This window comes from Ochotona princeps, chromosome 5 (assembly GCF_030435755.1).
Source record: "Ochotona princeps isolate mOchPri1 chromosome 5, mOchPri1.hap1, whole genome shotgun sequence".
Lineage (NCBI taxonomy): Eukaryota > Metazoa > Chordata > Mammalia > Lagomorpha > Ochotonidae > Ochotona > Ochotona princeps.
The window spans coordinates 103,331,647-103,358,982 of NC_080836.1; the positions used below are offsets into that span (position 1 = coordinate 103,331,647).

Consider the following 27,336-nt stretch of genomic DNA (forward strand, 5'->3'; position numbering starts at 1 on the left):
CAGGTGGGCCTGCCTCCAGCAATAACAATACCTTGAAAGCTCTTTTAAAAAGTCACTTTAGGGGCTGGCACGGTGGATCATTGACTTGATTAATCCTCCAGCTTGTAGGCACTAGGATCCAATATGGGCACCGGTTCATGCCCTGCCCGCTCCACTTCCCATCTAGCTCCCTGCCTGTGGCCTGGGAAAACAGTAGAGCATGGCCCAAAGTCTTGTGCTCCTGCACCCACTCAGGAGACTTGAAAGAAGCTCCTGGCTCCTGGTTTTGGATCGGCTCAGCTCCAGCCATTGTGACCGTCTGGGGGGTGAACCAGAAGATAGAAATCTGTCTCTCCCTTTCTCTGTAAATTTGCTTTTCTAAATAAATAAATAAATATTTTAAAAACTTTTTCACTTGAGTTAAAATGCAGAGAGAGGGACCATCTAGCTGCTGAGTTACTCTCCAAATGCCTGTCCCAGCTGGGGTTGGGCCAGTCTGAAGCCAGGTGCCCAGAACTCCGTCTTGGTCTCTCAGGTGGGTGTCCGGGGCCCGTGCCAGCACTTGCTGCCTCCCAGGATGTGCTGCAGCAGAAAAGCTGAATCGCAAGTGCTGCCAACCGAGACCTGAAGAGCACACTTAGTGGTGGGACACGGGCGACCCAGGCACAGCTTCATCGCTGAGCCAAATGTTTGTCTCAAGGAGACTTTAAAGAAATGCAGATTCTTTGGGCTCTTTCCCACAGGCCTTGGGTAGTCTTCTGTCCCCACACCTCTGTGCTGCCTGTGTCTTTCTGACCTCAGCCAGACTGAGCATCCTGGGAAGGGGCAGGTGTGAACTGTCATTAGATCTCACAGGCTCAAGCGCTGCTGTCCCCCATGGTGCCTGCACTCCTGTGAGAAAGGCTTCCTCCCCAGCCCCTTGGGCACTCACTGGGTGCTGGATGTCAGCTCCCACCTGTCAATGGGACTGCCCTCCTTAACCCCCAGACCTGAACTGCTACTTTGTGTTCCGAGGCTCTGCCACCCACTCCCTTCCACCTGCTGCTTTGTTCTTTAGCCCCTTGCCCAAGACACGGGCGGCTGGCTGTTTTCCCCAGGAGCTGTGCTAGGCCAGAGAACTCCAGGCCTTTCCCCAAGGCAAGAGTGACTGGCCAAGGTGGTGCGGTGGACGTGTCTTAGGGTTGGGCAATGAGGGATATGTGATGCCCCCTTGTCTGGGCGGGACCCTGCCAGCCTTTTTTTTTTTTCTGCTCAGCAGCTTTATTTCTGAGGCTGTTTGGGTGGTGAGGATGGGACCACCAGGGCAATGGAGATGTAGCCCCTGCAGTGATCTCCAGCACCCTAGGAGGCGTTCAGGGGGTGGGGGCTGGAGAGAGGACACCCCCCGCAGAAGGGGTTGGGGTTGGATCCCTGCAGGAGTGGGAGCTGGAGAGAGAACTTCCCTGTAAGAGAGGATGAGGTTCTGGCGGGCGGCGTGGCCTAGCGGCTAAAGTCCTCACCTTGAAATCCCCAGGATCCCATATGGGCGCCGGTTCTGGTCCCGGCAGCTCCACTTCCCATCCAGTTCCCTGCTTGTGGCCTGGGAAAGCAGTTGAGGATGGCCCAGAGCACTGGGACCCTGCACCCGTGTGGGATACCTGGAAGAGGTTCCTGGTTCCTGGCTTCGGGTCGGCTCAGCACCGGCCGTTGAGGTCACTTGGGGAGTGAATCATCAGATGGAAGATCTTCCTCTCTGTCTCTCCTCCTCTCTGTGTATCTGACTTTGTAATAAAAAATAAATAAATCTTAAAAAAAAAAAAAAGAGGATGAGGTTGGGTCCCTGCAGGGGGTGCGGGGGACACAGGTGTCAATTGGAGCGAATGGTGTCCTAGATCCACTTGGTGAAGTTGCACAGGTTGGTGTAGACACCTGGGCGGTTGGGCTGTGCTCAAGGGTAGTCGCCCCAGGACACGAGGCCCTGCAGGGCCCCGTCGCATACCAGGGGGTCCCCAGAGTCACCCTGGCAGGAGTCTCTGCCATCCTCGTCGCCAGCACAGAACATGCTGCAGTCTATTTGCTGGGGGTAGGCATCCCCGCACTGTTCCTCACTCAGCACGGTGATATTCAAGCATTGGAGGGCCTTGGGGAAGGCGTGCTGGGCGTTGCTGGTGGTGCCCCAGCCCGACAGGGTACAGTGGGTCCCGGCGGTGGGACAGCGGGAGACCATGTGGACGGGTCTGATCTTTTGGCTCTCCAACACCTTGCGGTTCAGCTTGATAAGCGTGAGGTCATTGGAGTGGCCAGGGTGGGAGTAGCCGGGGTGGAGGGTGGACTTGACCCCCTTGAACATCTGCTGGCCCGACTCATAGACGGGGTATATGGAGTGGTGGCCCAGCAGGACCCGGAAAACAGGCTTCGGGTGAGCAGCCACTCTGGGTCCACCAGCACTGCCCCGCAGTAAGTAAGCTGGTTGGGTTCCAGCAGCAGCGCACCCTACTACTGCTGTGTCCCGCTTGCAGTCCAACCCGTTCATGATGCTGCTGCTGCCGCCAATATCAGATCGGCTGTTCTCCCCCAGCCTCTCTTTTTTAACAATGAGGAAGCAGAATACCGACTATGTACAGGTAAAAATATGTCCGTGTGTGCCTCAGACCTAACAGCCAACAGGTTCCTGCAAGACTACCACGAACAACAACCTAGCTAAATTGGACCCCTGGTGTCTCCGTAATCCTGGGACCTGCTCCAACCAGAAGTGGGAGAAAGGTTGTATAGACAACAGTGCAGCCTCAGCAGTGTCACAGGAGGTGGAGAGTGGTGAGCCTGGAGCTGGGGCTACGCAGACCATGGTGGAAATCTAATGTAAGAATCCAGACCTGGAACTCGCTGGAGGGAGTGGCATAGTGACTACAAAGAGCCATGTACCAACTGCAGTAAGTAAAATTGAACTGTAGACACAGCTTAGAAACCTGCCCCAAGGAGAAGATCCTGCTAACCAGAAGTACAGTGACCAAGAGCAAAAGAAGAGACACAGGCAAAATGAATAGTACTGAAGACTCCCCTGCAAAGGAGCAAAACCCTATGCCAACTTCAGAGTTCACTGAGAAAGACATCGAGAAAATGGGAGATACAGAATTCTAAACGCTTGTTATAAAGCTTCTTATCAACAATGAGAAACACTTAATACAGAAGTTCAAGGAATTTGAGGAATATGTCACACAGGAAATGAATCAAATGAAAGCTTACACATTAGAAATGAGGAATACAGTGGAACAAATTAAAAGTACAGTGGAGAGTTTCCAAAATAAAATGAAGGAGGCAGAAGAAAGAATCTCAGAATTGGAAGATATTTCCTATCACCAGCGGAAACAAACAAAAAGCTGGAAGCAGAACTGGGTCAAGCCGGAAAAAAAAGTATTCAAGAATTGAAAGATACGATTGAAATCCCAAATGTAAGAATTATGGGAGTCCCAGAAGGTGCAGAAAGAGAAGCTGGGATTAAGGGTGTATTCAATGAAGCAATATTGGAAAATTTCCCTAATCTAAAGAAAGAATTGGCAAACAACATCCAGGAGGGACACAGAATTCCCAATAGGGTTGACCAAAAGCGACCTTCACCACGACACATGATCATCAAGCTCTGTTCAATCGAACATAAGGAAAAGATCCTTAAATGTGCACGTAAAAGAAATAAATTGACATATAAAGGAATGCCAATCAAATTCACAGACCTCTCCCAGGAAACTCTACAGACAGAAGAGAATGGAGCGACATAGTCCAGATTCTAAAAGCAAAAAACTGTCGGCCCAGGATAACATATCCAATAAAGCTTTCTTTTGTCTTTGAAAATGAAATAAAATTCTTCCACAGTAAAGAAAAGTTAAAAGGCTATGCCTCTTTCAAATCTGCCCTACAAATGATACTTCAAGATGTTTTCTCGACAGAGAAAAGTAATAGTACTCACCAAAACCAAAGGCAAATGTGGAGAACATCTCAGTAAAATAACAGAAGACTAAATCAATGAACAACCCATTGCTAAAATGCCAGGACCAAATTACCACCCATTCATGTTAATCCTGAATATAGGTGGCTTAAGCTCAATAAAACATCATAGATTAGTAGACTGGATTAAAAAAGCAAAACCCAGCTGTTGCCTACAGAAGACATATCTCACCAACAAAGATAAGTGAAACTGTATCTCATGGGTTTTGATTTTTTGGTTATGGTTAGTTTCATCTCTTCAAAACACTTCCTTCTGATTAAATTCTTCAGTGACTCATATATAATACAATAGCATCATTTTCTTCAAGAAGGGTCTTGATTTTCTTTTTCATTTATTCAGTGACACATTAGTCACTCAGTAGCATGTTACTTAACTTCATGGTGTTGTAAATTTCTATTTTTCTTCCTGTTGTTGACTTTGTTTTGTGGTTTTTCATTTAAGGGGACGTACAGTAGCTGTGTAATGAAAATTGTCATATCTAGCAGCATGTTATTTAGCTTCATGGCATTGTAAATTTCTATTTTTCTTCCTGTTGTTGACTTTGTTTTGTGGCTTTTCACTTCAGGGGATGTACAGTTACTGTGAAATGGAGACTAACATATTCAGATGTGAGGATACAATGCAGTAGGCATCTCTACTTCCAGGCTAAAGATGGACTCCCAATGAAACTGTTTACTATATGACAATAAGATGCTGGACTCTCTGCCATTGTCCAAGCCCACAATAATGGACATATGACTGTATATGAAGAACTATACTTTGGTAATGATATAGGGGAACTCGGGGCGGGGGGAACTGGGGAGGGGATAAGGGAAATCCCAAGGGCCTATGGAACTGTATCATAAAGTGATGATAATAGTAATAATATAATAATAATAATAATAATAAAAGATTAAAAAAAACGAGGAAGCAGAATTTCACTCAGCCTACTTGCTCAGGCTTGCGCAGGGGGTATGGCCTCCCCTGGTCAAAAGCCAACTTCTCCCTACTCCTTTGCTGTGGCAGACATGGCGAATGAATTGAGATGTCCTACCCCTTCAACCTTGGCCACAGGAGGATGGCTCAGAGCCACCTGGTGGAGAGGTCCTCTTGGCCATTCACATGTTAGTGGCCAGCTTGTGCTCAGCCCATCCTACCTGCTGCTGAAGGTGATGGCAAGCCCATGGACTGGACTCCAGACTGCCCACCTTTCCCTCCTTCAGCTCCACCCTGCTCCCTGAGCATACTGCAGTCACAGCAGGAAGCCTGGAGTTGGAAGGGTGGCTCCTTAGCTTTGGTCCCACTTGGGAAATGGCATTGGGAAATGCCCCTACACCCCAAAGACACAGACCCTGAGCACTGGTCAGCAGGAAGTGACTATACCCCAAGCACTTCGGCCCACACTCTCAGCCTGCTGATGAGGCTCTTGGGGCATCCCTCAGGGTTACAAGGTCTGTGTGATTGTAACACACTCTCTTCTGACACCCTCAGTCTTCTGCAGGTGGAGTTGGGAGCTTCTGGGACAAAGGTGGCAGCTGCTCTTGACCCTCTCTGTCAGGGCCAAGGTCAATGGTACCTATATCTGTGCAGGTGCCACGTTAGGGCAGCTGACAACAGGCAGACTGAACTATGTCCTATATTTCACTTATGATTCTTCAGCTTTTTGCCCTTAAAAATGTTCACAGAGGCATTGTTGGTTCCCAAACATGCTCCAGCTACAGCTAAGAGATCTTCATGGTCTCCTTGAAGTGGGCTGAATTATGCCCACCCGACCCTGAAGCTGAGTGGGTCTGAAATCCGGGACTTTTCATGGCAAGAGGGAAGCGGCAGGTGTGGATGAGTTAAGAGCCCAGCTGTCCCAGTGTCACTTAAGGGATTCTTAATGGAGGAAGGCAAGAATGTCAGAGCTGGAAAGACTCCAATAAAGAGCTTGCTGGCATTGATAAAGGGGGAAGGGGCTGGGACAGGATGGTGACGTAGGAGCTCTGGCAGCCTCTGGCTGAGGGAGTTGGGGATGGGGGGGTGCGGCAAGGAGAGCAGCAGGAAGACAAGGGATGCCTCCAGGCCTCCAGGAGGATCACTGCCCTGTGGACACCTCTATTTTAGCTCCGAAACGTCCTTCTAGGACAACCTTGCCTTCCAGGATTGTCCAATGGCATGCCTGAGCTATCTGCACTCCCTGCATCTGTGTTCCTTGGTTATAGTGGTTCTTGGTTACAGGGAATGAACCTGTGCTTCCAGCTGGGGCAGTGGGGGATCTGGAGGGTTCCCAATCCTGGACACACCAACCACCCAAGCCCGGTCCACACTAGCACAGACCAGTTTGTTCCTTTTCCAAGTTTGGAGTGTCAAGCTTTCTTGGAAAAAAAAAATGCCTTCAGTTCTCAAGAAAGCTTGTTTAGCAGAGCAGCCCATATGCTGAAGTCTTGGAGAGGCAGGGGTGGGGTGGGGCTGGTGGGCGGGCTGGGTGAGCTGGTGGCTGATGGGCTTGGGCAGCATCCAGGCTGGAAGTGCTTCGAGTGGGCAGTGGTTTTCTTTGTATTTGACAGTCCATGTTCACACCTGCACCTGGTTGTCTATGTGAATGGCAAATACCCTCCCCGGGCCACCAAGCCCCTTGTTACGTCGGAAGAAGGGGCCCATTGTCTGTTTCAGACCACACCCGGGTAAAAGTGACTGGCATCTCCTGAGTGCCAAGCCCTCAGTGTGTGCTGCTCTCCCCAGACACATGGGGCCATCCACTGGAGTCACAAGCTGTGGGTTAAGATCCCCTCCCAAACCTTACACTGTGATCAGATGGTGGGGCCTCTGAGAGGCAGCCAGGTACGGGGCTGGGCCATGCTTGGAGGACCTGTGTTGTTGTTGCATATGTGGGTCCCTGTGACATGGAGTGAGTGACAGTGACACTGGTCCCAGTGTCTGCTGTTTCTCACAGTTACCACCAAAGCCCTCCCCAGACGCTGGGTAAACACTGCCACCACGACCTTGGCAGTCTGCAGGCCTTGTCAACCTCTGCTGCTCAGCAATAGCTTCATTGGCATCAATGGCAGCAGTGGGCACTGAGCGAGGACCTTGGGCTGGTCTTGTTCCCTTGTCCCCATTTCATAGAGGAATGCATGGCAGCCTAGGGAGGTGACCTGGCTCATCCAGACTCACACATCCGGCAGGTGGTGGAGCATGACTCGAACCCAGGAAAGCTGTCTCTGGAAAAGTGGTGAGCAGTGAGGGCTGACAGCTATTGCCCACTGCCTTTAACTCGGAACATTCTGGGCAAGTCAGACAACAGTAGAGGTGCACGGAAGGCTGTGGGGAGACCAGCTGCTCAGCCCAGTGTGCAGCCAATGCCCTGGCTGGTGGTGGGACCCTGACAAGGGTGGTGAGGAGGACACAGCCCCGGCAAGGCTGAGAAAGGGAGACAGACATGCACCTAACACCGCAGCTCCCTAATGGGGCTGGCGACACAGGTGTTGGATCTCTGCCATGCCACTTAATTTTGGCATTTTCTGTGCCATTTCCCTGATGAATGCACACATCAGCTGCAATCGTATCTTTCTACAGTCGAGGTAGGTCTGTTTGAGCATTAAGATCGCCTCTTAATTGAGCTATAACTTCCCCATTGCTTGGCTTGAACCAGGAACCAACTTAGCTGGGTGCAGGGAACTTTGCCCTCAACCTACAATCATTTACAGAAAAAGGCTAGAAAATCACAGATGGTTGCAGGTGGCTGCTGGGAAATCAAAGGCACTAGAAAACACAAACAAACAAAATGGCTCCTGTGCCAAACAACCTTCTTAGTCCAGAGACAGAGACAAAGAACATCATGATCACTTTAAAGTTCAGAGTGGCTTTGCCTGGGAAGGACCTAGCAGCCCAGGGGACTTCTGCCCAGTGCTCCTGCAGCTGAATGTGGTGTACAGAGCATGGGCGCTAGAGCCCCAGGCCAGGGTGCTGCAGACAAAGCCCTCGGGATGCCAAGGGAGGGGGCCGTGGGGCAGGGGGTGCTGGCCACTGTGGAGGCGGGAAGTTGGCATGCTGGCGGGCAGCTGGCCTTGGCAGCGGGGAATGTGCCCAGTAATTCAGTGCCATCACCGAGGACAGAAGTTCTGATACATCAGGCCATGTGAATTTGGGATTGAGTAATGCTTTCTAAGCCAGCCACTTCGGGTAGGTCTGGGGCAGAGGGTCTTGAGACCCAAGTTTGTCTGCCTTCCCTGTCTCCATGGGCCCCCCTCACAGGGTTCCCCAGCTTGTCCCAGGAAGGAAGGGAACTGCGTCCTGCCAAGGGCCATTTGGGTTTCCACAGCACCATCATCATCAATTTCACAATGCACTAGCTGTGCATTTATGGAATCCTGCCATGGCCAGGCCAGATCCAGTGATCTCACACATGGGCCTCATAGAGGGGCCACAGTCTGGCCTTAATTAAGGATGCTGGCTAGGCTGCATGGCCTCCTGATGCTCAGCTCAAAGGCTGCTTCCTCCCTGTAGGCTTCCACGATCCTCTCTTGGGGGATTCCCTTCTGCCTCCATTGGAACCTGTGATTTGCTTGCTTTGTATTCCAGAGGTAAGGCGAGTTGAGGGTGGATGGATCGAGTCAACAGCCTGAACAGTTTTCCCATAGAAAGCTGCTGAGGGACACCCCCAAGAAAGAGGGACGATGAAGGCCCTGGGGATGTTTCCTCTGGCCTGCAGGCAGAGCCCCCATCCCTCCTGCCCTCTGCTAAAGGGGGAGAGACAGCCTGAGATGAGAAGTGCAAAAGGATCCCTCGGTAGGCCCAGGCTGCCCCACCACAGCAGGTGCCAGGACGAGGCTTGGAGGAGAGATGACCCTGGACAGACAGATGAAGCTCCCCGCTCCCTCTGTCCACCAATGAGGTGACCCCACAGCTGTCCTTGTGACCTCAAAGCCCCCTGATAGCCCAATGATCACCTCCATCCTGCCAGTGTCCCCAGAGGCCCACTCCTTTGGACAATCCTCAGCAAGCGCTGGATGCAGGGGTAAGGGGATTCCGCGGTGGCCGAGGATGGCCGAGGATGGCCGAGGACCTGCCGACTGCCAGTGCTGCCTCCATACTTGTGCAGCCGGCACTGGGTTCACAGGGCAGGGACGCATGTCCCAGGGGTCGGGAATCTGACTGGGGCTTCTCAGAACAAGCAAAGGCTCTGTGTCTCTTGGTAGAACCAACAAGTGTGGACTGGCTGCCCAGTGGCTTCAGTGTCATGGGTGGCCGTGATTGAGCCAAAGAGCATCCCACATGCCCCGGGGGTTGGTGCAGCTGCTGTCTCAGGCCCCTGGGGCTGAGTGCAAGCACCACTCCGCACAGTCCTGCTGGGTCTCCTGTGGGGAGCTCCTCCCGGGGGCATTTCTGAGACAGTCTGGGTTCCAGAAAGAGGTGGGGCCAAGGAAAGTGAGATGGAAGCTGTCTTCCTTCCCAGGCCAGAAAGCTCTAGAAGCCCTCAGGAGAGGCTAGCTTGTATTTTCCCAAGGCAAAGCAAGCTTGAAGGGCAGCCCAAGAAGGGGCCAGAGTGGACAAACAGAATTGGAGAGGAGGACGGTGAGAGGTGACAAGGCCACGAGGGGATGTCCCCAGCAAGCAGGGAGCTCCCTGCATAATATAAGCAGCATTTCCCCAAGAGGCAAACATGAGCAGGTGGTCGGCAGAATGTGGCAGCACAGTAACACTGTCCAAAGATGTCAAGGCTGTGTCTCAGCTTTCTGAGGCCAGCCACGTGTGTGTGTGTACAGCCCAAACATTGCTCAAGATAGAATGCAAGAACCAACGCTGTCACAACCAGTAAACTGCATCCCCACACACGTGAGTCATGTGACACTACGGCGCGATATTATTCAGACACACGGATCTGGAAGGTTCAGGGTGAGAGTGTGGGGGGCAATTGTGGAATGGCAATATAGCAGTGCCCGGCCCCTTCAAGGCTGCAACATCCCATGTGCACTCCCTGCCCCTGAGAGCCGGGCCGTGAGCCAACAGGAGTCACAGCTTCTGTGTATCTCTCATTGGGGCTGGAACCCCAGGTGTAGCGCCAGGGTGGCCCAGGGCCCTGCCCCGAGTGGGTCACCTGGCTTGCCTTCACGCTCTCTGCCAAAACTCCTTGTAACTTTCTCACAAGGGCCCTGGTCTTGCATGCAGGTGCTCCCTGCCCCACAGCCACGCCAGGAGGCCATCTGGAAGGAATTGCTACTCTGACTACAGAGGCCAAAGGCCTGCCTGGTGAAGCCATTGGTGACATCTCGTGGGCTCCTGCTCCGTGCCTGGGTGAGTGAGGATCTCCCTTTGACCTGTCCTTGCAGGAATCGCTCTTCTACCTCTTGTTTCATCTCATCATAAAAAAGGTGTCAAAGCTGTTTGCTCACCTGACCAGCAAGGAGCTCATGGTGGCTGGACAGCCCTGGCCAGCACTTCCTCTCCAGTCCCGTCCAGGTGACTTCCAGCAGGAGTGTGGTGCCCCGGCTGAATCCCTGGGCTGGCTGCTCTGTCCCAGGGAATACACAGACGAGTGCTTCGTTCTTTCCTCCTGGGAAGTGTGCCTGACCTTCAGACCCGTCTCTGCCTGCAGCTGGCCTCGTGCCCATGACCATCACTTCCTGGCTGGGTGTTTACCTTCCCAGCGGGGGTGGTGACCACACACCTGACCTCAGGCATTGGCCAGGCCAGCTACACGGTGTGGATTTAAGACCTGGGGAGGTCTGGCTTTCTCCAGGGCTCTGTAGGATTCTTGTACGAAGTCATCTGGCCTGGGGACCCTTGATGCTTTGAGAGGGCTCTCGCCCCATTCTTATTCTTGCTGTCACTAATAGTTCCCTTCTATTTAGTGCTCACTGAGTGACAGGCCTTGGGCTAATGTGTTACCTAAGCTCTTTACGTAATCCTCACATTATCGAGCAGCGAATGACACCCATTTTAAAGATGAAAAAGTAAAGGTTTGGAAGATGATCTTGTCCAAAGCCACATGACTAGGAAGGTGGGGGATTCCTGGCTCAAGTCCCGAGCAACCTGGAACCAAATCCAGGCTCTTGGCCGCTGCTGTCACTCTCCACGTTCAGCCGCCACAATTGTCACCTTTCTACACAGTTCAAGGTGGCAGTTGTTTGAGTGATCTATCACTGGTGACACATTAAACCCAAGCATGTAGCCTGACACAGCCTTCAGCTGTTATCGCAGCTTCTCAAGGTCAGGGCACTGGGCCTGACTTGTCTGGGCTTCTCCTAGGCTGTGGTTGAGCTGGCAGCAAGGCTCCACCAAGAAGGATCCACTTGTAGCCTCGTGGTGGTGGCTGCAGGCCAACCGTCCTTTGCTCCCAAGGCCTCTCCCTGTGGCAGCTTCCCTGGGAGAGTGAATGGCTATATGGTACATCTTCTGGGAGATGCCCGTCACCGTTGATGGCAATCTACTCTCAGGAGTAAACTCCACCTCTGCTGTGTCTTATTTGTCAAGAGGAAGTCTCTAGAGAGAGGACCACATGCCAGGATGGGGGGGTCACACGAGCAGGTGGGTGCCAGCACATGGGGAACACTGAGGCCCATCTTGGAAAGCCAACTGCTACAGGCACCTGCTTGCCATAGGATGCTGGTTGCCTTTTAGCATCTGAGAGGCAGGCAGAAATAGCCTCTTCCCTCACCCATCCACCCATGTACCCACTATCCTTCCCTTTATCCATCAATCATGAGATTATCCATCATCTACTAGCCATCCTTCCATCTACCATCCATCATTATCCACTGATCGTACCGCCTATCCATCATTCATCCATCCATTTATTTACTCAACAAACTTGAGAAAGACCCCACATTAGACTTGGAACACACCAGACTAAATACAATGACTCCCACCTTCCCTTGCTGTCCCCTGCTGCCAAAGGCTCCTGGGAGAGCTTTCACACTTGCAGGTATTAGGAGGGTCGCCCCTCCTCTTCCAGGACACCAGATCTACTCCCTTTGAGGCGTCCTCAGGTACCACACTTCTGAGACCCCTGTCCTTGCACTGGGTCATCTTTGTCATCCCATTTGTTTAGAACATCCATTGCAAGCACCTCCTAATTGCTGAGTGTTACAGAAGCTGGGGCCGCCACCACTGCAGATGCTGCTGCTGGCAGTGGCCATGGCCATGATGGTGGCCTGCCTTTTAACTCCAAAGAGAAGCAGGAGCCATCCCTCTCTGATGATAGACTGCACCCTTGACAGGCCCAGTGGGCCCACACTCTACCTCAGTCCTGTTGCAGCCATGTGCTGTTGGGTTGTCTGCTGGAGCAAGGTGAAGGCACCTGCACACTCTCAGTGTGAGTTAGGTCCAGCCAGGAACCCAGTGGAGCTGGAGCCTGGGATCCACCTGCATGGGCCTATCTCCTTACCTGCCCCCCAAGTCCCAGGATTGAGGACCAGCCACCAACCCTAAGGCCCAACTCTGAGCAGAGGATGGTGGGCCCGAGGTGGCACTCGGTGGGATGCTTTTGGTAACAGAATTGTCATTGAGTTTCACAGGGGACCCAGCAATCCATGAGGTGCCTGAGTACCTAGTGTGTGTCGGAACTCAGCTGGGATTGGGGTGCCTTCTGAAGTTCAACCAGGTTTCCGTTTCCTCTTCCGCTGCACTTCACTGCCTCTGAACAAGCCCCCATGCTGTCCCACTGCACACTGCTTGTGTCTTTCAGGCAGGACCCCTAGCTCCACCTGCCCCTTCCCTTTTCACTCAGCTTCTGAATTCGTTAGCTGCACAGAACCATGAGTGACACTTCTGTGCTCAAAATCATTTTACGTAACTTCTGCCAACAGTTTGCTGAGCATCCTTCCAAGATGTTCTGTCTATAATCCTCTCTCTCCTCCTCCCCTCTTCTCCCACCACTGACACACCTTGAAGCTTTGCCCTATGTTTTAAAGGATTTATTTATTTATTTGAATGTCAGGATTGTATAAAGAGAGAAAGAGACAGAAGCAGAGAAAGAGAAACAGTTCATTTGCTGGTTTATTCCCCAAATGGCTGCCTTGATTGAGGCTGGACCAGGAGTTTCGTTCAAGTCTCCCACACGTGCGCAAGGGCCCAAGCACTTGGGCCACCTTCCACTACTTTCCCAGTGCCTTTGTAGGGAGCTGGATTAGAAGTGGAGCAGCCAGGTCTCAAACTGGTGCCCATGTGGGATGCTGGCATCACAGGCAGTGGCTTTAGCTGCCATACCACAATGCCTGCCCCTAAATTTTTAAAATATATTCTTTTGAGAGGGAGAGACAGGGGGTGCAGGGGTGAAGCTCTCCCACCCACTGTTGTCAACACCCGGGGCTGGGCTAAGGCTGACTGTGGGACTGGGAGCTCAGTTCATGAGGGTGACAGGAACCCAGTGACTTGCGTGTGACTGCTGCTTGCCAGGGTGTACCTTGGCAGGACGCTGGAGTTAGGAACTAGAGGCAGACAATAAACCCACTCACTCCAGTGGGGGCTAGCACCTTAATCTCCTGGTCAGACGCCTGGGTCACTGCACATCTTCAGAGACTGTCTGAGGCTCTGCTCCGGAGTGTTCCAAGGTGGTACAGAGACCCCATTCCCAGTCCTCCATGCCCTTGACACTCGTACACTTGTGATGTTTGCCTGAGAGGTAGTTCTGTTAGGTCATTGACTGGCTTAAAAGTCCCAAACTAATGATTATAACAATGCATTGGCAAGAATTAGATAGACAAGTGAAGTGAGTTTAAAAACATTTCTCTCAAAATAATATGATGACCTCTCATGTTGGGCTTGATTTCAGGAGTGGAAAGGAGAGAAAAAGCTCAGTGTTTGAAGTTGTACAAAAATGGTTGTCATTAAAAAAAAATGAAATGTTAATGTGTGAAGGTGACAGACAGACCTGGTCAGGAGAGGGACGATGATGGAAACCTCCGTGACTACCTGAGAGCAGAGCGAGGTCTTAGCACTTCTGGCGATGAGCTTGTTGGTCACCCCTGCCGTCTTAGGAGGAGAAGCCGATGTGCCTGAGCAGACCCAAGCATATGTGTCCGCTTTTGAAGTATAACTGTGCCCTGGAGCTCCAAAGCGACACAGGTAAATCGGCAGGGGCCCTGGGTGGGTTCAGGGAATGCTCCACTTGTCCGCGTGAGCTGATCACCTTGGGAGCCGGGGCCAAGGCTTCCCACGGGATTTTCTTTCATCCCACAGCTTCCAGTCCACAGCCCCAATGTGGAATCACTCAAGAGGTCCAGAAACGCCAAGATGGAAACTGAAAAAGTTGAGACTGTGTGAGCCATCCCCTGCCTCTTCCTTTTTAAAGATTTGTTTATTAAAACCAAGAGTGACGGGGTGGCATGTGTAGGTCAAGTCTCTGCCAGCATTCCCTATGGGCACTGGCTTGAGATTTGGTTTCTCTGCTTCTGACCCAGCTGCCCACTAATAATTGAGGAGAAGCAGTAGAAGACGGCCCAAAAAATTTGGGCCCCTGCCACCTGCCTGGGAGAGACCCATATGGAGTTCCTGGCTTCAGCCTGGCACAGCCCTGGGGAGTGAGCCGGGGGGTGGAAGATCTGTCTCTCCCTGTCTTTCTGTAACTACAACTTTCAAATAAATGAATCTTTTTTCTTTCTGAAGAGGTAATGGTGGAGAGAGACGGAGAGAGAAAGATCTGTGAGCCTCAACAAGTACGGTAAAGGTCAGTTTTGGGGAGGGTGTTCACACTCTGGGAGCAGGAATGGGAATGATTTCACAGTCACTCAAAAGAGAATTCCCACTGAGGTTGCACTTACATAAACAATTGTAAAATTAGAAAAAAGATTTCTTTATTTTTATTGGAGATGCACATTTACAGAGAGGAAAGACAGAGAAAAAGATCTTGCATCCACTGGTTCAATCCCCAAGCAGCCTTGATGGCCAGAACTGAACTGATCTGAAGCCAGGAGACAGAAGCTTCTTCCAGGCCTCCTGTGTGGGTGCAGGGTCACAAGGCTTTGGGCCATCTTCCACTGCTTTCCCAGGCTAGGGAATTGAATGGGAAGAGAAACATCCAAGTCACAAATCGGCACCCACATGGGATCCCAGCACATGTAAGGCAAGGATTTAGCCACCAAGCCATTGTGCTGGGACCTATAAAATGCCTTTTTAAAAAGGCCAGTATGGAGAATGCAACTGACTGAAGATTATTATGCCAAATTAGAAAGCATTTGGGGAAGTCCAGTGTAGACCCTGGAACTCCATCAAAAGCATAAGGCAACAGAAACCATGGGATACTAGAGGCCATACTTATTAAAACATTAACATGCTTTTCATCTCAGAAGGCACCTCTGGAGTTGTTGCCTTCATGGGATTCTGAGTGATGCGGGTTATATCTCTGCTGTTCTCAAACAGTAAGACTGAACCAGCCTAGGCATCCACCCTCATTGGAGGTTGGCTGGAGGGAAAGCAGGGTGGCGGTGTGAGGAAAGCAGGTGCATTGCTAGGGTACCATAAAAAGTCGCAGGCCTGGGTGCCTTCAATGTAGAAATTGATCTTTTCAGCATATTGGAGGTACAAGTCTGGGTGCAGGGGTTGGCACGTGAGGTTTCCCTGGCTAGCAGATGGTTGCTTCTCCCAGGGTTTCTCTTCTGTGGGTGCCCAAGTCTGTGCCCCCTTTCTTCCTAGGACGCCAGAATACTGGACTAGAAACCTTCCTAGCAAACTCACTTGGCTTTCATCATCCCTTTATCATCCTTGTCATCTAACACAGTCGCCTGTGATGCTAGGGACCAGGATTTCAACAACATATACGTTTTCCGGGTTACCCAAGTCATCCCCCAAATGGCCCAAAGTACTCTTCAATTTCCATAATCCTCTTCGATTAGCAGTGGTGTGACTTTGGGCTAACCAGACTGCCACCTTCTGCCTACTCCTCTCCTTTGCAAAAGAATGAAATACATCAATACAGCCGGGACAGGCCATAGAGGGGGTGTCACACCCCACAGCAGGGTGCCTAGGATTGAGTGCTGCCTCCACCCCCATTTCTGGCTTCCAGCTACTGCGAACCCTGGAAGCCAGCCAGTCCTGGCCACCCACACAGGAGAGTTCATTCCAAGTCTCCTGGCTTCTGCCTGGCCTCTCCCCAGCTGTGGTGGGCTTCCGAGGAGTGAAGTCTCCTGGCTTCTGCCTGGCCTCGCCCCAGCTGTGGTGGGCTTCCGAGGAGTGAAGTAGGTGGACGGCAAGTCTTTCTCTGTCTCTCCACCATTCAGATGAAAACATTTTTAAACATTCTTCCTCACTGAACGTACATTTCAAATGCTTATGAAGTAGTGAAATCTATAAAATAAGAATTGAAAAACATTTTTTATAAAAAGAAGATTCAAAGAAATTTTGAAAAATGTGTAAAATATCTTAGCTCGTTACAGTTTTAGAGTTAGTGTGAGTTGGCAGAAAGAGTTGACAAAACACCCTGTGTGAAGCACCTGCAGCAGAGGGATGGGAAATAGGCGATGAGGAACATTTCTGGGGGAGCGTGACAGGTGCGCCTACATCCCTGATCCCGGTGCCTGGGTTCCTCCTGATCAGCCACTGCGCATCGTGGCAGGCAGCAAGTCATGGTTCAAGCAGTTGAGTTCCCATCACCCTTGACTGGGTTCCCATGGGGTGGCTGTGTGGCCATTTGGGGATTGAATCAGCATATGGCAGTTCCTTCTCTCTGTCTCTGAAATACATAAAAGTTTTGATTACATTATTTAGCATTATTTGAAAAATAATACCTTTTAAACTAACAATAAAATTCATGTGTTACTAGAAGAGTTAGACAAGCAGATAAACATGTCTGACTACATAGGTTAATATTAACTGCTGGCCATCCTTATTTAGTCTATATTCCTTAGAGATTTACTTTTTATCCCACTCCTAGGAACAGACCCAAAAGAAATTAAAGCTACATATGAGAAGGGGATCTATAATCCTATATTTACAACAGCACAATCTACAATAACAAAGACATGGGAAAATCCAGATGCCCATCCAAAGAGGAGTGGTTAAAGAAACTGGTATGTCTACTCCATGAAATATTACTCAGCCATTAGAAAGAATGAAATCATACCATTTGCAACTAGATGGTCACAACTGGAGACCATTATGCTCAGTGAAATAAGTGAATCCCAAAAGGACAAATACCATATGTTCTCTCTAATATAAGGAACATCATGCAAATTGGAATGTATAGTGGTAGAATAATGGAGGTTGCCATATCCAGATGTGAAGACACAGTGCAACATGCATCCCTACTTCCAAACAAAAGATGGACTCCCAGTAAAAGTGTTGGACATATCTAGACAATGGGACGATGGACTGTCTGACATTGTACCAGCAATGTCAGGTACACTTAAATAACTGACTGATGGAATTGTAACTCCTTATGAAGAAATGTTGTCACAATATGGGAAAAATCAGTCAGGGGCTGGATTGAGGGAAGGGGAATCCCAGACTATACAGAATTGTATGATAAAATTCAAGATTTAATGCAGAAGACCTGCACCCCTCCCTAGTGAGGCTAACACAGGCCTGCATCCCTCCCCGGTCAGGCTAAGGCACAGGCTTGCACCCCTCCCCGGTCAGGCTAAGGCACAGGCCTGCACCTCTCCCTGGTCAGGCTAACGCAGCAGGTGTGTCCTGGTCTGAGCTGGACAGCTGCTTGGTCTCTCAAGCTTCTGCAGCCACATATGGAGGTCCAGAGGTACTGCTTCGTCTGGGTACATCCCCGGAAGGCTTGTCTTCCCTGGGAATGGCCGTGGAGCCTTGAACATGGTTGTACTAGCAGTTCTGGGGGTCCCTACCATGTGCCAGATGCTAGGATGGCTAAGATAACAGGAAGGGAGGTGTTGGCACAGCCTGTAAGATGTAACTTATGGCAGCCACATCCCTCATCTCAGTGCGTGAGTTCAAATACCATCTCTGCTCCTGATTCCAGTTCCCAGGTCCTATGCACCCTGCGAGGTAGGGGTGATGGCTTCGGTGCCTGGCTCTCTATCACCCACGTGGGAGACCCAGGAGGAATTTCGTTTTCTTGTTGGGCCTGGTTAGTCCTGGCTGCTGCAGGCATTTGGAGAGTGTACCAGAACTTCGGGGGGGGGGGGTGGTAATGTTGACCTTACATTGGTCCTGCCCGGAAGGAGACGCATTCTTCCCTCAGTAATGAGCCCTGATTAGGCGTGAACTGTCTTCAGCACTCACAGGGGGCAAGCAAGGGGGGGTACAGAGTAAGTACATAGCTGTTAGCTTTGGGCTGTTACAATCCCAGAACTTCCCGAGTTGTTTCAGTTCTATATCTCTCCTCATCCTCTTCTTTGGACCTGGTGAGGCTAACATACAGGCTTGCACCCCTCCCTGCTGTGGCCTGGTAAAGCAGTCGAGTACGGCCCAATGCCTTGGGACCCTGCACCCACGTGGGAGACCTGGAGGAAGTTCCTGGCTCCTGGCTTCGGATCGGCGCAGCACCGGCTGTTGCAGTCATTTGGGGAATGAATCATCGGATGGAAGATCTTCTCTGTCTCTGCTCCTCTCTGTATATCTGACATTGCAATTTAAAAAAATCATTTTTCTGTTAAAGAAATCCCTAAAAGCTAGTTCCATGTACAGAGTATACAGAACACAATGGGTATTATAACTTCATCTAAATGAGTTATTCTTAGGTCAAAATCACAGTTTTATAATTTCAAATAACTATCAATGATAGAATAACATTTCCTGACCAGCACACACCATTTGCCACCACATCTGAACAATTTTGAAATTTTCCTCAAATTTATCTTTCTATCCCTTATCTTTTTCTTTTAAACGATGTGAAGCAGATTTAATTAATTAATGTGAAGATTTAATTAATCTATGTCAAGCAGCAAGTAGCTGGGTTAACATACACTCTCTAAATGACTGTGCTGGCTCACTTTGGTACAGCATAAAAGCTTGTATCCTTTTCACCAAAAAACTCTAGCTGCAAATATATCCAAAGATCTATTAAGTGGCCATTTCAAATTCAGTCTCAGAGAATACTTAGGCAAGCAGCGTTACTGTAAAGCAGTACCTCTTTCTTTCACAGATTTCAACCAAGATTACTCAGTTTTGCAAAACACACCGCAGGGGACTGTTAGAACCGAGCTCTGATCACCAGTTGCTATTTCGGCTGTTGACCTGTCGAACCAAGTTACAAAGTGAGTTTGGCAAATTGTCAAGCAATTTCCCAAAGCAACGATCTCTCTAACTCTAAAAAGGAGGAAACCCACGTTCAGTCACAGCTAAACTAAATTAGCAGGAGAGCCTTATCCTGGAACACCAGAGATACTGGCTTGGCATCGTCAGACACATGATTGTTACTCATCAGAGTCTGCAGATCTTACACAGAGTTCAAGCCTCACTTCCTCCACTCAGGCCCCTCAGGCCAGCGATGCCTGGTCAGCAGTCAGCCACTGGGAACTGTCCCTGAAACAAGTGCTCCAGGAGTGACCGAAGGCCACAGGCTGATGGCCACCAGTGAGAATCCCCCGCAGGACTGTCATCCCTTTGTGGTGGCCAGTTAATGCCAAGCAGCACCTCAAACTGGTTGGAGGCATTGTTGTAGAAGTTCCAAACTGGGTCCTCCCACCTGACTCACAGAAAGCCAATCCCTGTTATCAGGGTGGTGGAAGAAAGTAGGCATTTATTGCAAAGTGCAGAGGAAGGAGTTGGGCAGTGATTGCTTAAATCCCTCACTCCTGAGGAGTTAGGGGTGAGATCCTCATGCTTTAAATTTGGGGCTGAGAGGTGTGCAATCAACTGATATCCAAGTTCCTGCTTGGTCAGTGGAGCCCAAAGCCTTCCTCTGATTCATCAGGGATGCTGCGCTCTTTAGGGAATTTATGATGGCCAGGTGGGCTCCAGTTGGTCTGGGATCACATGAATGTAGCAGTCAGATTTTCTCCAGGAATTCCACCCCACCCCGGGAAGAAGCCCTCCAGACAACACCAGCCACTAAGACTCTGTGATTAGAAGCTTGTAGGGTCAGTTGTGCCCCCTCCCTCAATTCACTGACTTCCTTGTGAAAAGGCAGGTAAGGGCACCTCCTGCTGAAAGAGACAGACGGATCAGGTCATATTCTTACATGGTGGAGATTTCAAGGAGTACTGAGGCCAATATACATATATTATAAAATTAAATTACACTAACATTTCTTGCTTTTGCAAAATCTTAGGAGGTCTGTAACAAGAGCTGAATACCACGGCCTTTTGGGGGCTCTGTTAAACCAAATTACAAAATAATTTTGCCAAAATACAAAGTCATTGTTTTTTCAAGGTAGTGATCTTAATGGGCCTGCCTCCTACCCACAGCTCCACCTGGATAAGGGGTTCAGTGGGCCTCTGGTTGGGGGTGAGGGACAGTTGAGGTGTAGAAGGTGAGTGAGATGTTTCTGTTTTTGTTTTTGTTTTTTAATTTTCTACTGTGTCTGTGCGGAGGGAGAAAAAGAGGGGCACTTCCTGCTGTCAAACTACATCAACGCGGGGGACGGAAACGGTCATTTGATGATGCCTTAAAGGCCCTGATGTGGGGAACAATGTTCTGAGGCTGATTTGGTAGCTCTGAAACCTTGTCAGCTTCATTATACTAGGGTTGAGGAAATCTTTCCAAGTGCATTGTTTGACCAAGTCCACCTCAGTGATCCACAGGCTCGACCGGGAGAGTTGTCCAATTTGTTCTGCTTTCTATCCTCTGATGAAGCCATGTATTCAGCCTGTCCCACAGCCCTGACTTTCGCGTGTGCCAGCAGGCAATGTGACCTAGGCCACCCCAGCTCTCCGACATGGACAATTGCCTTGGCTTAACCCAGTCATGTCGCTGTTGGCCTAGATGAGCTGGCAGTCATGTCTGTTGTGTGCATCTGGGTTTGCTGTCCATTGCATGGGCATTGGCAACTGAAGAGGTCCAGTCCCAATAGCTGCACTCCAAGGTCAGATCACACATTTTGTGATTTTTTTCAAGGATGGGGTTTGAACCCAGCGATCCAGTTGGGGAGGCGCCCAAGAAACCTTGCCTGGGAAGTCCTCAGACTTGACTCTTGCATGCACCAGTTAGTACAGGGTCAGGTTCAGTTTGTCTCCTGAACCAACCAATGCATGCACTAGTGCATGCAAATCCCGGCCAGTCCCACCTCAGCCCCAACTCTCAAGCGAACTGGTAGATGTGGCTTAGCCCAGCCTAGCCCCGCCGAGGCCCAGCTCTTATGCACACCAGCAGGTGCTGCAGCCTGGTTGGGGAGACCCCAAATAACTCCCCCAGGCTTGCCGCTATCTCTAGGTTTTCCCTTAGGCCAGCAGGTGTTGTGGTAGACTTACCCCCAGATTGTCTGACTCTCAAGCTCAATAGCAGAAAGCAAAACCTAGCAGGAGAGTTCCCCAAATTCCTTTACCAGGCCCACATCTCCCACTTGCCAGTGTGCTGTGGCCCAGCCTGGTATCGACTGCTCCCAGTCCTGGCTCTTACTGGTGGATGCTAGAGACTGGTCCAATCCAGCCCACTGGATTGGCTCTTATTGGTGTTAATGAGTGCAGCAATCTTGTTTGGTCTGGCCCACCACCAACCCCAGATCTCAGGTACATTGGTGGGTACTGCAATACACCAGGCATGAGGCCGTATTCAATCCACCCCAACTCCGGTTCTTTCACATGCTGGTGGGTGCTGCAGCCCAGCCTGCTGCAGCCCAACCCTGCCCCAACACCTTCCAGCAGGTGCTGCAGCCTAGCCTGACCCAATCTGCCCCCCAGTCTTCGTGGCCGCATGTGCCAGCAGGCGATACAACTTATCCCAGCCCATTTCTCCCTCATGGGCAGGTGTCTTGGCCTGATGCAAACATGCCGTCTGGATTCTGTTTTCTGAACCACCCTATCACAGTTCCCTCAGTTACCTAAGAGTGCAGTGGCCTGGTTTGTGGAAGCCCCCAGAAGTCATTCCACACTTGTCAAACATGTCCTTGCTGACCCCTCTTCTGATGTGTCCCTAGACCCACTTCCCTAGCCAACCTACAATCCTCTCACTGCACACAGTGTAGCCCAGCGGGTTCCACCTGGTATCCTCTTCCCCAGCTCCATCTTTCGTAGAGCAGTAACATGAGCTGTCTTTAGTACTGGTGGAGGCAAGCAAGTGTGAAACACACAGTGGTTGGCTCTGGGCTGTTACAATCCCGGAACTTCCTGAGCTGTTTCAGTCCTTTATCTCTTTGCTCATCCTTGGGATTCTTATCTCAACATGTGTTGTTGCCTGTTCCTATCCCTCCAACCTGAAACCTACCTCCTTCCTACGTGACCTGCGTGACCTGTGTGTAGGCTTGATTTTTACCTGCATGCAGGCCAGTTTCCACCTCATCCATACACTGACGTGGTGCCTGGGGCGTGTCTGGCCAGCTGAGTAGGCGGCAAGTTGCTGGGGACTCCTGAGGGTGTATATAGGCATAGATGCAGCCAGGGGCCTCCAGAGGCTGCAGGTGAGGCTGGGAACACAGGAGCATCCCAGGGACCTCTAGGAGACTCAGCCTGGCTCTGCTGCTAGTCAGCCTCCCTGCCTGGCCCCTTGCACTCACCAGGAACGCTCGCCCATCTGGCCTTCAGCCTTCTTCCTTCGTTGAGACTTCTCGCCACCAGGTAATGATGAGACCTTGCTACACGCCATGTTTGGAGAAGCTCTGCTGGGCCCCCAGCACCGTGGACAGCATGGGAGGTCTTGTTTCTGTCAACTTCCTGCTGGCCTGGACTGCTCAAAGCATGGTTAGCCTTCTGGAAGCAGCCGAGGGATCAGCAGGGGACAGAGCTGGCAGCGCTGAGCTGCTGACCCTGCTGGCGTTGGATTTTTCCTGGGGAGAGGCTGATGCTGCCTTCCACCCACACGCCGCCCTTCTGCCCACACGCAGTCCTGTGCTGGAGTACTTGACAGCCCGCCAGATGCAGATAGCTGGCTGCTGCAGTGTGGGACCTCGTGGTGATTCCCGTGCCTGTGCAGGCCTGGCGGGCGGGGGCCAGGGCTACGGCTTACCTGTGTGCCAACACACCAAGGTGCCCACTGCTCAGCTATGAGTTGCTAAACAGCTCCCCGGGGTAGGCAAATACCTACTGGCAGTAAAGGCTCTGGATTTATGAGGAGGTCGTATGCCCAGCAACAGGGAGAACCCCCGGGCCCCAGCATCGCCCAGCTTGGTGGTTGACAGCCTGGTCTCTGGAATCCGGCAGAGCCAGCCTGGATCCAGCACCTCCTCCGCCCCCACTCCTGGCCTCCTGACCCACTTAGCAGCTTCCTCAGCAGGGTGCCGGCCTCAAGGGCTGGGTGGTGAGAAGGGAGCTACCTCCTGTGAGATGCTGGGCTTGCACCTGTTGTGGCCATACATGGCATTCGACAGTGGCAGGCTGGGTGGGGGAAGGAATGAGAGAGCTGCTGCCATGTGACCAGTGTGCTATCTGAGCTGAGCCTGGTGGTGCCTTCACTCCAATAGCCTGGTTGTGCTGGGTACCCTGCCCATCCCACCTCCACTCCTGAATGGCCTGGTTGTGCTGGGTACCCTGCCCATCCCACCTCCACTCCTGAATGGCCTGGTTGCGCTGGGTACCCTGCCCATCCCACCTCCACTGGATCTCATCTACACTGTCCAGGTGATGGGGGTGGGGGCTGGGGGTCACCTCACAGGGCTCCCTTTTTTGCTAGGTTGGGGAGACAGAATTCTAGGAGGGGAGACTCCTGGCTCAAGGGGCCAACCTGCTAGGAGCAGACCCACAGCTGGAATCCAACTGGCTCCTAACTCACTTCCTTCCGGACTGCAGCCGGCTGGAATGTTACTAATGCCAGGAGCCAGGGAAGGCTGAGGGGGGCAGCTGGTTTCCAGAGGTCCCTGCCAAGTGCTAGCCAGGTCTGGCCCTGGTATATCAGGCACTTGCAGGGTGCTGGGTGTCATGAGCCCTCCCAGCAGGGTGAAGGTCCCGTTTGCGCAGGAACTTAGTCTCTGGTTCCTAGAGGAAGCTTGGGAGCAAGGGGAGGACCACACTACTTGCTACATGAGTGAGTGGATTTGGCATTGTCCTTAAGGAGCTCGGGGTCCACAGAGGAACTTGGATGGACACTGTGAAAGTTGATGCGGATGCATTCATTTGGGTATTCCTGCTTCCTCCGTAGTGTGCCCTCTCTCCCTGCAAGGCTCCCCTTGGGGACCGTTGCTCTTGTTACCTGCAGACTTGCTGAGTCCCACGTGGAAAACTTCCACACACACTCACCTTCCACTCCCTATTCCCTGAAACTGGAAGAAAGACTTCCTGGAGATTCTTTCTGTTTGAGTCACTTCCTTGCCTAAATGCATTTGAAAGCTCCTCATGGCCTCCAGGCTAAAACCTGACTCGTAGACCAATAAGCACATTGCAGGGTATTAGTCATCAGGGGGTGCAGAGCAGACCCATGACAAGATGCCTCACTGCATACCTATCTGGAAGGCCACAGTCCCAGACACCAGGCCAAGTGCTAAGGAGACTGCGGAGCACACAGGACCAGCCCACTTACTCCTCCTAGACAAATACTGACATTTTACTCTTACTTTCTCATGCTTCTGGGGACTCTTCCCAGCCCAGATGAGATTGCCAGCGGCCTCTGTCACCACCACTGCTTGCCTCAGGATGGGAGGGAGACAGCTGGGCCTCAGCTCCTGGTGTCTGGGGCAGCAGAGGCTTGAAAACCAGGCTTACTCCCACCCTCAACTGAAAACAACTTTCTAGGCCTGCAGAGTTATAAAAAAAACTCCCACATGTCCTTCCAGGCAGCTGGAAGGCTACAGGATGCCCTCAGCAAACCCTGCTGTCCTAGCTGGTCAGAGCAGCCTACTAACGTGTGGGATTTGACAAAAGCAGCTGGAAGTTATCACAAAGCTATGGAAAGGGGATTCATTTACAGAATAAAAATCCAGTAGAAGACGCACTTTTCCAAATGCTGCCTGCTGATGCCTCATGGATCGAGGGTGGCCAGTTCCACAGGAGGCACCTGAAGTCTCCAGGAAGGGCAGACAGGCCAGCCAACCATGGGCGAGCCCACGGAGTGTGGGTGCGGATCCTCTGTCCTGGTAGATGGTCCCCACTCTGTAACAGGTGTGGCTACAAGTGACTCATCTTCCCTTCCAGCCTCATGGCCACCTGCCCCGTTCTGCAGAGGCACACCCTGTTCCAGTCGGGACGCTATGTCTACAGAATCCCCGCTCTGCTCTACCTGCCCCGGCAGAAGACGCTGCTGGCCTTTGTGGAGAAGCGGAGCAGCAAGAAAGACGAGCATGCCGAACTCATCGTCCTGTGCCGTGGCAACTACGATATGTGCTCCCATCGGGTCGAGGTGAGTCAGGGTGGGGCGTGCTGCAATGGCTCCTAGCGGGCAGGTGCAGGCACATGCGTGCAGAGCCAAAGGGTGGGTTGTTGCCATCCCTCAGTGGCTGAAGCATGGAGGATTGAGAGGACAGATAGGTTGAAGAAGATGGGACTGGCAAGGGATGGGGTCAGAAGGTGCCTCTGGGTGAATGCTCCCTTGGGATCACCACCTTGGCCCATCTGCACCTGAGGGTCCTGGCCACCGGGGGTCCTGAGGGAGGAGCAATTGGGCCTCATACCGTGGGGTTGTAAATGACCTAGGGGACACTCGGTTGGATGACTGGCATGTCCTAAAGTTCTAGCTAAAAGATGGGGTGGGTAGTCTGATGAAGACACCAGAAGCTGCCAGCCCAATTCAAAGGACTTTAGCCATTACTCTCATGACTTTGTGGCTGCTACTGCACTGTTGTTCAGAACAGGGCCTTTGAAGCAGATGGACCTGGTCCAAGTCCTGGTTCACTGCTTACCCGAGGGGTGGACTTGGGGACTCAACCTCTCTCTCCAAGCCTGTCCATTTCCACATGGACAGGGGCAGGACAGGGGCATGGGTGAGACACAGAAAGTCTGGCTGGCACAGTGGCCATTGTGCTGAGCTGTGGAACAGATGACACCAACTTGGGGATGGTGGGAACTCCGCATGGATCCCCGGGGCCCTAGGAGAGTGTGGTGCGTGGAAGAAGGAAGGCAACCGGTATATGGTGTCTCGCACCGTTCAGGCTGCTGCAGCCTGGACTAGGGCATTGCTCCCCAAGTACAGTGAGCTGGAGAGGGCTAGGGAGAGAAACTTGGACTGTCTGTGGCCAGGTCTTTGCTGCATCAGGGCCCTGTGTGGGAGCTGTGTGAATGTAAAGGGTTAGAAAAGAAGGGACAGAGCCACAGCAGCAAAGAGCAGGTGGCCTTGGGGGAAGCAAGCAGCTGCTTGTTCCCAGGGAGCTACAATGGGGAGACCTGGAGCGGTGCGTGTAGCACTCATAGCTCCAATCCAGTAGCCATCTGGGGCAGCCCCAAAGCTGCGTGTCTCTTTCTTGTTCTCTCCTCCCACACAGTGGCATGCACAGGAAGTGGTGTCCCATGCACAGCTGGTGGGCCACCGGTCTATGAACCCCTGTCCGCTGTATGACGAGCACACAGGAATTCTCTTCCTCTTCTTCATCGCTGTTCCCGGGCAGGTGTCAGAGCACCATCAGCTCCACAGCCGGGTCAATGCCACCCGGCTGTGCTACATCACCAGTCCTGACCTCGGGAGCACCTGGGGCTCTGTCACTGACCTCACCGGCTCTGTCATTGGCCGGGCCCACCGGGAGTGGGCCACCTTTGCGGTGGGCCCTGGGCACTCCCTGCAGCTCCAGGATGGCAGCCTGGTGGTGCCTGCCTACGCCTACCGGAACCTGTCCCCCAACCAGAAGCCCACCCCGTATGCCTTCTGCTTCTTCAGCCGCAACCATGGGCTCAACTGGGAGATGGGGAACTTCGTGGCCCCAAATACACTGGAGTGTCAGGTGGCAGAAGTCATGGCTCAGGGGCAGGGGCTGTTGTATCTGAACGCCAGGAGCCCCCAGGGGGCCAGGGTCCAGGCCCAGAGTGCCAATGGTGGGCTGGATTTCCAGGAGGCTCAGGCTGTGAGGAAGCTGGTGGAGCCGCCGCAGGGCTGTCACGGGAGTGTGGTCAGCTTCCCCCGTCCCACGGCAGGCCCAGGCTCTTCGGAGCAGTGGCTGCTCTACACGCACCCCACTGATACCCAGCGCAGGTTCAACCTAGGCGCCTACCTCAACCAGCAACCACCTGAGCCTGGCGCCTGGTCGCAGCCCGCTCTGCTGGCCCAGGGCATCAGTGCCTACTCAGATCTGCAGAGCATGGGACCTGGGCCTGATGGGTCGCCCCTCTTTGGGTGCTTGTATGAGTCTGGGGATTATGAGGAGGTCATCTTCCTACTGTTTACCCTGAAGCAGGTCTTCCCTGCCGCTCTGTCTGGGTCCCAGTGAGCCTGCAGCGAGTGCCCAGGCCTCCCTGCCCGCCTGCCTCCCCATGGTCCTGGGTGGGAAGCAGCTGGGGAGATAA

The 27,336-nt window shown here is 52.0% G+C and overlaps 2 protein-coding genes and 1 pseudogene across 2 annotated transcripts in view; 1 reads left to right on the forward strand and 2 right to left on the reverse strand.

Annotated features, from left to right (window-relative positions):
* The window catches only part of NGEF (neuronal guanine nucleotide exchange factor), an 87,219-nt gene extending 76,734 nt beyond the window's left edge, over positions 1–10,485 (reverse strand). The window contains exon 1 of the mRNA XM_058665115.1: positions 10,312–10,485. The gene's annotated coding sequence lies outside the window, so the exon portion shown is untranslated. The remainder of the gene's footprint in view (positions 1–10,311) is intronic.
* On the reverse strand, positions 1,826–22,564 carry LOC101520468 (kallikrein-5-like; annotated as a pseudogene).
* On the forward strand, positions 9,703–27,336 carry NEU2 (neuraminidase 2). The gene is made up of 3 exons (XM_004577193.2): positions 9,703–10,213; positions 25,042–25,246; positions 26,325–27,336. Exons 2-3 carry the CDS (start codon positions 25,046–25,048, stop codon positions 27,258–27,260), a joined length of 1,137 nt encoding a protein of 378 aa, XP_004577250.2. The 5' UTR covers positions 9,703–10,213; positions 25,042–25,045; the 3' UTR covers positions 27,261–27,336.

What these genes read in the sequence shown, in the direction of transcription:
- NEU2 (XM_004577193.2), top strand. Translation starts at nt 25,046, where the DNA reads ATGGCCACCTGCCCCGTTCTGCAGAGGCACACCCTGTTCCAGTCGGGA. An exon ending in TGTGCTCCCATCGGGTCGAG is followed by an intron (nt 25,247 to 26,324) that starts GTGAGTCAGGGT and finishes CCTCCCACACAG; the next exon opens with TGGCATGCACAGGAAGTGGT.